Here is a 12,500-nt window from a genome sequence, read left to right as displayed (position 1 = left end):
AAGTACAACAATCAGCTTTTATAGAATTACAAGAATCCATATTTCAAACTTTTCATAATTTATCATATGAATGGTATTCTAGTAAAAATTCTGGTGGTATTATGAGAATAGTTGATAGAGGTACCGAGAGTGCAAATAATTTGATGAGTTCTGTTTTAATGTATATTATTCCAGCAACAATAGAAGGATTAATAACATGTATTATATTTATTTTTAAATATAAAAATAGTTTATTAGGTAGTGTATTATTTATAGGTTTAACTTTATATATATATTCAACAATAAAAATTACAAAGTGGAGAAAAAAAATTAGAACAAAAGCAAATGAGATGGATAATGTATATCATGATATAGCTCATGATTCATTAACAAATTATGAAAATGTGAAATATTTTAGTAATGAAAAATTTGAAATCAAAAAATTTTGTAATGCATTATCGAATTATCATAGATATAATTTAAAAATATTAAATAGTTTAGGTATATTAAATACTGTTCAACAATTTATATTGAATGGTACATTATTCTTTACATTATTATGTGTAATATATATGATAGTTAAAGAAGGATCAGATCCAGGTACCTTCATAAGTGTAGTTGTATATACATCTAATGTATTTGCTCCATTAAGTATATTAGGAACATTATATGCTACTATTATTAAATCATTTACGGATATTAGTGATTTGATAGATATTTTAAGAGATAAAATTGATATATCGAATGATAAAAATTTGAAAAATTTTGATTTAACATCACAAGAAAAAAAATTCGGTGTTAGTATTGAATTTAATAATGTACATTTTAATTACCCAACACAACCATTACATACATCATTAAAAGATATTAATATCTACATAAAACCGGGTACAACATGTGCTCTTGTAGGTCATACAGGTTCTGGAAAAACAACAATTTCCAAATTGTTATATCGATTCTATGATTCCAAAGGAGAAATTAAAATTGGAGGACGTAATATAAATGAATATACCAGAAACTCCATTAGAAATATTATAGGTATAGTACCACAAGATACCATATTATTTAATGAATCTATAAAATATAATATTTTATACGGAAAATTAGATGCCACTGAAGAAGAATTAATACAAGCTGTTAAATCGGCTCAGTTATATGATTTTATACAATCTCTTCCAAAAAAATGGGACACCTTAGTTGGTGATAAAGGAGTTAAATTATCAGGAGGAGAACGACAAAGAATATCTATAGCAAGATGTTTATTGAAAGATCCTAAAATTGTTATATTTGATGAAGCAACCAGTTCATTAGATTCAAGAACAGAATATCTTTTTCAAAAAGCTGTAGAAGATTTAAGAAAAAATAGAACCATTATTATTATAGCACATAAACTATGTACTATCACAACCGCTGAATTAATTATTTTATTGAACAAAGGAAAAATTATAGAAAGAGGAACACATCTAGATTTATTAAAATGTAATGGAGAATACACAGAAATGTGGAATATGCAATCAAAGTCAAATGAACCACATACTGAAACAGGTTCATCAATTGATAAAGACGATGTAAATAAAAATAATAACAAAAATAATGATATCATACTTAATATATCTAAAAATGATATCACGACAAGTTTTAGATCGAACAGTGAAAAAAGTAGTCAAGAATTTAGTGACGCAAGTAATCATTTTAAACAACCGAAAACTTCTCATGACCATAATAATAATATTAACGTAGACAAAACAAATGACCAAGCACAACTTTTTTTAACGAATGATAAAACAGATATGGATAATAATATTAATACAAAAAAAAAATAGTATATTTAATTATAATCATATCCAAAATTCTTCGGCAAATATTAAAAGCACTTCTGATATTTAATTATAATCATAAAAGTCTATAAAATAAAAGTACGTATCAATAATTAAAAAATAACAAATACAAGAAATTATATACCATTTATTCGTAATAATTAGAAAAAACAAAAAATGAAAAAAATTAACCGTCACACATATATATATATATATATATATATATATATATATATATTTATATATTTATATATTTATATATTTATATATTTATATATACCTCAAAGGAATATTCACACATAAATTATAGACTACAAGGCAATACAATACATATAAGTGTCATAATATTCTGTATATATATACGCTTTTGCATTATATAAAAAAATATGTTGAATACAGAAAATATCTTATTCTACACATATAATTCTTCACATTTAATTAATAAAAAAAAAAAAAAAAAAAAAAAAAACATAATTATAATTATAATTATAATTAAAATAATTATAATTTTTTATACCAGTATGTTTTTTTTATTATTATCTATTTTTAATATATATCAATACAGAAAATGTATAAAGGTATTTGGATTTATATATTTCTTTGAAGAATTATAAAAAAAAAAAAAATAAAATAAAATAATTTATATATATATATATATATATATATATTATATAAAAAAAAATTAATTTGACCATATTTGATTTGACAAAACTATATTTATTAATTCATATATTTTGTAAAACCTGTTATAATTAACGATAAACAAAAATATTACCAATATGTTTATATATATATTTATATTTTTCCCTTTTTTTTTATTAATTTGTTTTGAATTATTTTTAACCTCCTAATAAGTAACACCTCACAATCTTTTGTATATATATATATATATATATATATTTTTTTTTTTTTTTTTTAACTTTTTTATTTTTAATTATATATAGTTTACACATTAAATTATAAAATTATCTTATCGAATTAAAAATTAATTTTTATTTTTATCTCTTTCTTTTTTTTTTTTTTTTTTTTTTTGCTGAAACTTAAACAAATAGATTTTTAATTTGTAGAATTAAAATATAAATCATACAAAAATGTGTTTGTTTGATTGTTTGATTGTTTGTTTGTTTTTTAGGATATTTATATACTTAAAATAAATGTATAATTTTTGTGTGGATATGATAAAAATATGATATAAGGAAATGAGTATAATACAGATAAAAAAAAAATATATAAAATATTATATATTTATAATATGTTTAAAGGTATGTACGTATGTATTTATTCTTTTACCTTGTAGTTATATAAAAATCATGTAATAAAAAAAAGAGAATCATACATATATATATATATATATATATATATATATATATATATATATATATTTATATATATATATATATTATAGGGATATATCTGACAAATGGACACTTTTATCATGACCTGTGATCATATTTTCATTCGTTGATTTACTTTGTAATAGTTGTAGATTTGTCTGTTGAATAGAAGAATAGTGAGAACCTTCATCGTTGAATTCACTTTTTGTTTTTAAATCATCCTTTTGTTGTTTATGTAATGAGAATATTAAATTCTTACATTTTTCATCAGGGTTATTTGTTAAATTAAGAATAATATCTTTATCATGTTGAGGTATATTATCTAATAGATGTAGAACAGTTGAATATTTGTTTATATGTTTTTGAATGGATATAATAATATTTTTATAATATGTGATAATTAAATTAAGTTCTTGTTGTTTTGTTAAATTATTACTTTTTAAATATAGTTTTTCTTTATTTATTGATGATATATGTGTTTGTAATTTATGTTTATCAATATTTAATGTATTTATTTTATTAGTTAATATTTCCTGTTTCTCTAATAACAATTTATTTTTATTTTTTTCATTTATATTATATTGTTTAAATAAATATAATTTTTTTTCTAATGATGTTATTTTTTCTGTTTTCTCTTTTATATCATCTTCTTTTATTTTTAATAATATTTGAAAAATAAGACATGATTCTTTTGCTATACTACTTACCAAACTAAAGAAATCGTTTCCTTCATATAATTTATCCATTATTTGATTTGATAAACGTTTAGTTGTATTATGTTCATTATTATTATGTGCATTATTATTATGTGCATTATTATTATGTTCATTATTATTATGTGTGTTATTATTATGTGTGTTATTATTATGTACATTATTATTATGTGTGTTATTATTATGTGCATTATTATAATTACGAAGAATATAACTATTATAGAGATGGTTTATTTTTTTATTATAATATAAATTATAGTCTTGCATATTTTCTTTATCTATATACATTTCATGACCATGTCTATAATATTCATTTGTATTGATGTTAATAGATGTATTATCAATATGCGAGTTTATTTTATTTGTAATAAAATTATATGATTCATCATATGAATAAAAATGAAAGACTTCACTTTTTACTATGTCATCTAAAAAAGAATGAAAATCTTTTTTATAAAAATTGATTTTATCATTTTGTTTTTCATTCATTTGAATATTTTTTTTATTTCTATTCACTTCATTATCTGTTTTATTATTTTTTACTATAAGATCATTATTATTATTATTATTATTATTATCGATAGTAGATTTATCATGGTTATATTCAAAAGGAAAGTTATTTTCATCTATACCTCTGTTTATATTCTGAATGAATACTTTTTCATCATTTAATAAATTGGTACCTTTTTCTTGATCTGCCTTATAAATTGGAAAATAATCATTAGTATTATTATTATGCATATATATATTATTATGATTAATTATTTCGTTTTTAGTAGATATAATTTCTATCCACATATTTTTAATATCTTCTTGATTTGTTTTTGAAGAATTCTTTAATTCTAATATTAAGAATTTAACTAAATTTATCCATTTTTTTTCTCTTGCTTTATATATTTTTAATTGTTTATCTACATTTTTAAATTGTTGTATGGTACTTTTATATTTCATACATTCATTCTCATAACATGTATTTGTTAACATATTTAAACGTTTTTTTTCCTTATCATAATTTTCTTTTAATTCAATATATTCATTAGTACATATTTCCAATTTTAATTTTGTTATTCCTATAATTTTTCTTAAATTATATTTCTCATTTAAAAAATCATCCTCTTTATCATTCATATACTTATTATAATATTCTTCATTTTTCTTTTCACCTTTTTCATACTTATTTATATATTCATTAAATAAATTATGTATATTATATATGTAGTTACATGTTTCTACGATAACATTTCGGTATTTATAAATATCACCTAGAAGTTGCCAAAACATATATGTCAGTTTCTTTTTTAAAACATTTAAAACATTGTATCGAGAATATAAAATATTATCTTTTCTATGTTCTACATTTATATTTCTATAATTCATATTTTCATTATCATTATAACATTTATCAGTGAATTTCTTATTTTCTGTCTTCATACATGAAATATATTCATTTTCATCATAAGCAAAATTAAAAATATTTTCATCATTATTATATATATCATTTATAAATTTTGTATAATCCGTATTACTATCATTATCTTCATTCTTAGAAAACCATATATCATTTTCTTTATTCTCATTATTATACCTACCTAACATTTTTAAAAGATACATTAATTCTGCATCTCTTTTGTTTTCTTCCTCAACAGGTTTTAAATATATGAGTGGGAACCATAAGGATGTAAATCCATTTCTTAAATTATTACTATAATTATTATTATTATCACTACTATAATTATTATTATTATCACTACTATAATTATTATTATTATCACTACTATAATTATTATTATTACCACTACTATAATTATTATTATTACCACTACTATAATTATTATTATTACCACTACTATAATTATTATTACCACTACTATAATTTTTATTATTATTATTATGTGTATATCCCACTTTATTTGAAACACCTTTATCATCTTCACTTTTATATTTTCTGAAAAAAATACTTTCCTTATTATCCATACTATTTTCATTAGGAATAACCTGGTTACATTTATTTTTTTTCATAATTTCCAGGTTTGTTTTCCACACTTGTATATGTTCTAATTTCTTTTTATAAAATTCATTTAGAGATAACAACTTTCTATTTTTCTCTTTCAACATTTTTATTTTTTCATTTGTATCCATCTCCTTTTCTAGCCTATGTATTTCGTTGCTTGATATATCTTCCTCTTCTTCTTCTTTCTCTTCTTCTTCTTCTTCTTCTTCAATTATTAATTCTTTTTTTTTCATGTCGTTATTTAATAAAAATGAATAATTGTTTTTTTTCATATTTTTATTTTTGATATAATTGTTGATACCATTATTTCTTTCTTGTTTAATTTTCATATCTTTTAATCTTAACCTTTCTATTTGTAGTAATGAGTTCATATATATTAATAATTTAATTAACCAATTTTCATCTAGCTCTTTAACAATTTGGTTTTCTTCTTTTTTCTTCCCATTCATATATGTATTACTTTCATTATTATTTTTTAATATAATATCATATATTCTTTTCTTAATTTCTTCTATAGCATAATGTTCATTACTTTTTTTGAATATATCTTCTTTAACAAAATTATTGTCCTTTTCAATATATTGTAATATATCATAAAATATTTTATTGTTAACATATAGTTCAGCGTATTCTTTACTTTTTTCTAAGAATACTTGGTTATATATTTTCTTAAGGTGAATCATTTCTTCTTTTATATATTTATTGTTTTCTTCATGTTCTTTATTCTTGTAACTCCACAAAAATTTCAGCTTCTTAAGTGGGTTATCTAATCCATGTGGAATAATAATATTGTTTCTCAAATTATGTTCCTCATGTTTAAAGGGTATATCATTATTTCTAATAAATCCATTTGAAATATTATTATATAATATACCATTAATAGATATGTGTTCCTTTATTTTATCCTTTTCATATATCATAAGATTATTGTTATGTTTTATTTCTGAATAATTAACATCCCTTATGTTATTAGCTCTATCTGAACATTTTAAAGTATTATTATTATTATTATTATTATTTATATGATGATGATGATGATCATCATTATTATTATTATTATTTATATTATCATTATTATTATTATTTATATTATCATCATCATTATTATTATTATTTATATTATCATCATTATTATTATTTATATGATCATTAGAATTGTTCACATTGTTATTCATATCACATTTATTGATCTCCTTATTATTGAGAAAATTATCAATGTGTTCGTCTGTTCCATATTTTTCTCTTTCATTTTGTTCTCCTATAATTATTTGATTAATTTGTTCATTTATTCTATAACCATTATCTTCGTTATAAAGTATATTCAAATCTAAGAGAAGATCTTCCTCTATATGATTTAATTTTGATTCGAAATTTTTTCTTACACTTACTATATTTTCTAAATGCTGATTTTTTAAGAAAAAAATATCTGCTTGATGTTTTTCCTTAAGTTTGGATATTTCTAATATATGAGATGATATTATATCATCTATATTTTTTTTGTGTATATTTTGTATACTTTTTATTTCATCATTTTGGATTCTTAATTCTTTTTTATACATTTTTATTTGATTTTTTAAGAAAAGAATTAAAGATTCCCCCTTCACCTTTTGTTCATTATTATTCCATATAATTTCTAGATTTTTTATATTCTCATGATGAATTATATTGTTTAAAAATATATCCTCTCGATTATTATCTGTTTGTGATGACACATCTACCTTATGTTTATTAAATTGTTTAAAGAAATGGATAGGACGTCTTCCAAAGCATTCATTATTATTATTATTATTATTATTATTATTATTATTGTTGCTGTTATATTTATATGTGTGCATATTATATTTTTCTTTCTTATATAAACCCAAATCATTTTCTAATAGATCCTCCTTACTATTTATCATATCTACATTATTATTCTTTTTATTGTCTTGAAATATCTCGTCGTCCAATCTAAAATATTTAAAAAATTCACTACATGGAGAAGTGCATACATTACTTAAATTGTGTGATACACTCTTTCTCTTTATCCCATTTATATGAAATTCGTTTGAATTCTTTGTTTTTATATCCATATTATCATTATATATATTGGACACATTATTATGCAAATCTTTGTTATATAATATATTATCATCATAACAAGAAATGTTCGAAGAAAAACGATTCCAAGTAACATCACTCAATATCTTATCACTAAAATGTTTATTATAAGATATGGTATCATCATATACACATTTTTCATATCCTACAAAAGTATCACTTTCATCATATTTTTTATCATATTTTCTTTCTTTGTTTGTATAATTACTATTTACTCTAGTATCTAATTCTTCAGTATTTTCCTTATTCATTTCTAAAAAATTTTTTTTTTTCTTGTATTCCTTTGATACTTGCTCCATTTTGATGTTACTATTTGAATTAATGGGGTCCATCATATTTTGTTGTTCTTCTTTGTTATGATCAATTGTATAGGTTTCATAATTATTTATATATTTATCAAAGGTACCTTCCATATGAGAATTTATAGGATAGATCAAATTTATGTGTTCCATTGAACTATCCTTTTTTATATTATCTTTTTTAAAAGATACATTATTTTGCATATCTAATTTTTTATGAGAAGTACTTAATATCTTATTGAATTGGTTATACATTTCATTATATATGTCATCATTTTTTCCCTTGTCATCATTTTTTTCCTTGTCATCATTTTTTCCCTTGTCATCATTTTTTCCCTTGTCATCATTTTTTCCCTTGTCATCATTTTTTTCCTTGTCATCATTTTTTTCCATGTCATCATTTTTTCCCCTGTCATCATTTTTTCCCTTGTCATCATTTTCCCCCTTATCATCTATTACATGTAGATCTTCACACTGAGACATATTCCCAACATTTTCAAATACATTTTTTGGGAGATTAACACTACCTGCTCTAACTAAGCAGGTTAGAGGTTTCTCACTAGACATAAAATCAGTTAATTTTTGATCAATCGGATGTGCTAATATAAAATCACATTCATGATATCTCACTAAAGAATATAAGAAATATAAAATAATTAATGATTCATAACATTGTTTAAAATTATTTTTAACAATATCATTATACTTAATAAAATCTTCTTCAAGTTGTACCTTTTTCAATACAATTTTTATTACTTTCCAATTTTCTTTTCTTTCATTATCACTTGATGGATACATTATAATACTTCCTTTATATTTTTTCATCACTTTTGGCCATATATATTCAAATAGTTCTAAATATATATCACCGTCTTTCAAACAACTAAAGGAAAAATCTTTTCTTTTCAATGTATCCTCTATCCACACCCTTAATTCTTCCTTCCCAATTTTAGTTTCATCCGTCATCATGAGAAAAAAAAAGGGCGGTTAATAAATATTGTAAAAAAAATAAAAGTAAATTCTTTTTTTATTAATATATTATATAGGTAAGTAAATGAATAAATAAATAAATAAATAAATAAATATATATATATATATAAATATATTTACATATGTCCAATACTACTTTGTATTGAGTATACTTTCATGAATATAGGATCATTTACAAATATACATATATAAATATAAATATAAATATAAATATATATATATATATATATATATATACTTTATTATTTTATATTGGAAAAAGGAAAAAAAGAAGAGTAAAGAAGCCCAACATATAAACATACCAAAATATCAGAAAAAAATAAAATAAAATAAAAATAAGCATATATTATAAATATATATATCATTTTGTTCATATACATTTATTTATTTACTCATTAATCCTTACATTACATACATATGTAATTTATTTATGCAAATTTATAAAAGGACGTTCACTATGACAAAATGTTATATGTTATAATGCACTTGTTAATATTGTGTGTATTTTATAGACAAAAAAATAAAATAAAAATTAATGAATGAATAAATTAATAAATATATTATATAACTCTATGTTGCAAATTAAATATAAATAAAAAATAGACAGTTAAAAGTATGAGTAACCATATTTGTATTTTTATTTTTTTTTCAAAGCAACATATATATATATATATATATACAATATATTATATTATTTGCATTTCATATTTTTATTAAACGTAAAATGAAGAAAAGCTAATATATTTCATAATCATCCCCAATAATTGTCCTATATATATACAATAGGATAGATTTTAAATATATATATATATATATATATATATATATATTTTTTGGTTAAATATTATTGTGTCATAGAACATTTTAAAGAATAAACACATGATAAATAACATACATACATAAATATACATATATTTTATTTTTATATTTATCTATTTATTTACACACACTATAAATAGGAACACCTAATTTATCTAATCCTATTACAATGAAATGATTCATTGTATTGCTTTCTTTTATTCGATTATATTTTTCCTTTCGGCTATATTTGCAACAAAAAAGAAAATGGGATAATAGTTATAATACATACAAAAAAAAAATTAGAATTGTTCATGATATTATTTATAAATATAAAGAAGGAATATATTATATAATGGTTCCAGTTATATATACATATATTTTATATGACATGTTTCAATAATATGCTGTAATATATATATATATATATATATTTATATTTTCTCTTTATAAAATATCCAATAAGAAATAATGACATACAAACATTTTAATATCCAGTTGATAGAAAAAAGGAAAGAAGGAATTAAATAGGAGCAAAAGGTTAAAGTAATAAGGATAACATGGAAATTAAATATATATACAGTATATGCATGAATATTATAATTTATTTTTTCCTCCTCATATTGTATTTATTAAATGAATAAATAAATAAATAAATAAATAAATATATATATATATATATATATATATATTAACCTAATGTTATTTTTTTTCATCTCTATGGTGGTTATACATTTAAAAGGGTAAATATATAAAAAAAAATGTTAAAATAAAATAATATTGATATAAGAAATAATATTTTATCTTAAAAAATTAATGAGAATATAAAAAAGCTCATAATTATGTATATATTAATAATTATACAATATATATAGTATATATAATTATATATATAAATATAATATATATATTATTTTTTTATTTTTCGGTCAAAATCTAAAATATTGCACTCATATACGATATTATAAAAATAAAAAAAAAAAGTAAAAATATATTTACCAAATATATATCACATATATATATATAATATCATTATTTGTTGAACTTTCCTAATGAAATGTTAAGAGTTATTATTTACACATAAGTAATTTTTTTTTTTTTAAATTTTTTGTTATATAAATAAAGTAAGGCCAAAAAAAAAAAAAAAAAAATTAAATAAGGGACTATATATATATATATATATATATGTATTTTTAAAGAAAGAGGAAATATATTTATTAATACCAACGAAAATACTATATTGAATGATATATTTATAAAGGAAAAAATATATGTATATATATATATATATATATATATTTATATTTATATTATGTATAAAGGTTGAATATATTAATTTAGAGATTATTAAATTATGTGTGAAATACAATGGAAAAGTATCGAGAATTTGCTGACGCGTCAACTGGAATAAATCCTTTTTTACCTGTATGGGTAAATAAGAAATTAAGTTTTCAAGAAAAGTTGTTAAAATTATTATTATTTCCAATAGTAGTAATGCGTTTATGTTTTCTTAGTTTGACTTTAATATTTATGTTTTTTTTAAATAGCTTGTTGAAAATATTAATATTTCAGTGTATAAAAGATTTTTTTTATCAAATAATACAGACAATATATTGTAGATTATTATTATTTTATTTAGGCTTTTTATATCTAGATGAACAATATGCAAATAATAAAAGAGTAAAAATCAAATGTACTAAACAAAAAATTCCATTCACATATGATACATATGGTCATATTTTTTTATCTAATTTTACTTCTTTTGTTGATATATTATATTTATCATTTAGATTAAATCCATTATTTATTGTAATAAATAAAAATGGAAGTTTATCACCTGTATGTTTTTATGATTTAATAAAATTGTCTTTAAAATTTTCCATACCTAATAAAATGGGAATATTTAAAAATATAGAACAAATACATAATTATGCTAGAACTCATAAAATTAAAAATGTTGTTATTTTTCCAGAAGCTATGAAAAGTAATGGATCTTGTATACTCTTATGGAAAAATGACATTTTTCAAAATTCAGATCTTGTTCTAAGAAATAAATGTAATATTATAACTTTTATATATGATGAAATTAATATAATTAATAAAAAACTAAATCATTTCTATACTTCTCCACATACAGTTTTCCATCCATTTATTCATATAACCTTTCTATGTTTTAATATTTATAATAAAATTAAAATTGTATGGATAAGTGAAAAAGATATATCTCAAGCCATAAAAGAACAAAGCTTTAAAAATAATGATGAATTTGTATACTACTTGAGAAATATAATGGGACAAATGAAACCTACAGGGGGAACCTTAGTAAACGTTAAGGGAGAAATGTTGGAAAAATTTGTTAACTACTGGAATATGACCAGAAAAAAGGCATATCTATAATGTATATATAAAAAAATAATATGGATAGCAAATATTATCCTTTTTTTTTTTTTTTTTTTTTT

The 12,500-nt window shown here is 19.9% G+C and overlaps 3 protein-coding genes across 3 annotated transcripts in view; 2 read left to right on the top strand and 1 right to left on the bottom strand.

The window, feature by feature from the left end:
- Positions 1 to 1,802, top strand: part of PRSY57_1447200 (multidrug resistance protein 2 (heavy metal transport family)) — a gene marked incomplete at both ends in the record, with an annotated part of 3,072 nt that extends 1,270 nt beyond the window's left edge. The window contains one exon of the mRNA XM_012910068.2: positions 1 to 1,802. This exon is cut by the window's left edge and continues 1,270 nt beyond it. Within this exon, the coding sequence (XP_012765522.2) occupies positions 1 to 1,802 (1,802 nt within the window).
- A 1,393-nt stretch (positions 1,803 to 3,195) lies between these two features.
- PRSY57_1447100 (CH domain-containing protein, putative) lies at positions 3,196 to 9,219 on the bottom strand (the record flags this gene model as incomplete). Its single annotated transcript, XM_012910067.2, has 1 exon — positions 3,196 to 9,219. One exon carries the CDS (start codon positions 9,217 to 9,219, stop codon positions 3,196 to 3,198), a length of 6,024 nt encoding a protein of 2,007 aa, XP_012765521.2.
- Positions 9,220 to 11,409: 2,190 nt separating this feature from the next.
- On the top strand, positions 11,410 to 12,438 carry PRSY57_1447000 (hypothetical protein; the record flags this gene model as incomplete). The annotated part of the gene is made up of 1 exon (XM_012910066.1): positions 11,410 to 12,438. One exon carries the CDS (start codon positions 11,410 to 11,412, stop codon positions 12,436 to 12,438), a length of 1,029 nt encoding a protein of 342 aa, XP_012765520.1.
- Between the last annotated feature and the right edge of the window lie 62 nt (positions 12,439 to 12,500).

Source organism: Plasmodium reichenowi, chromosome 14 (genome assembly GCF_001601855.1).
Source record: "Plasmodium reichenowi strain SY57 chromosome 14, whole genome shotgun sequence".
Taxonomy (NCBI): domain Eukaryota; phylum Apicomplexa; class Aconoidasida; order Haemosporida; family Plasmodiidae; genus Plasmodium; species Plasmodium reichenowi.
Note: the sequence above shows the minus strand (reverse complement) of the source record. Positions and strands in the feature narration are given on the sequence as shown.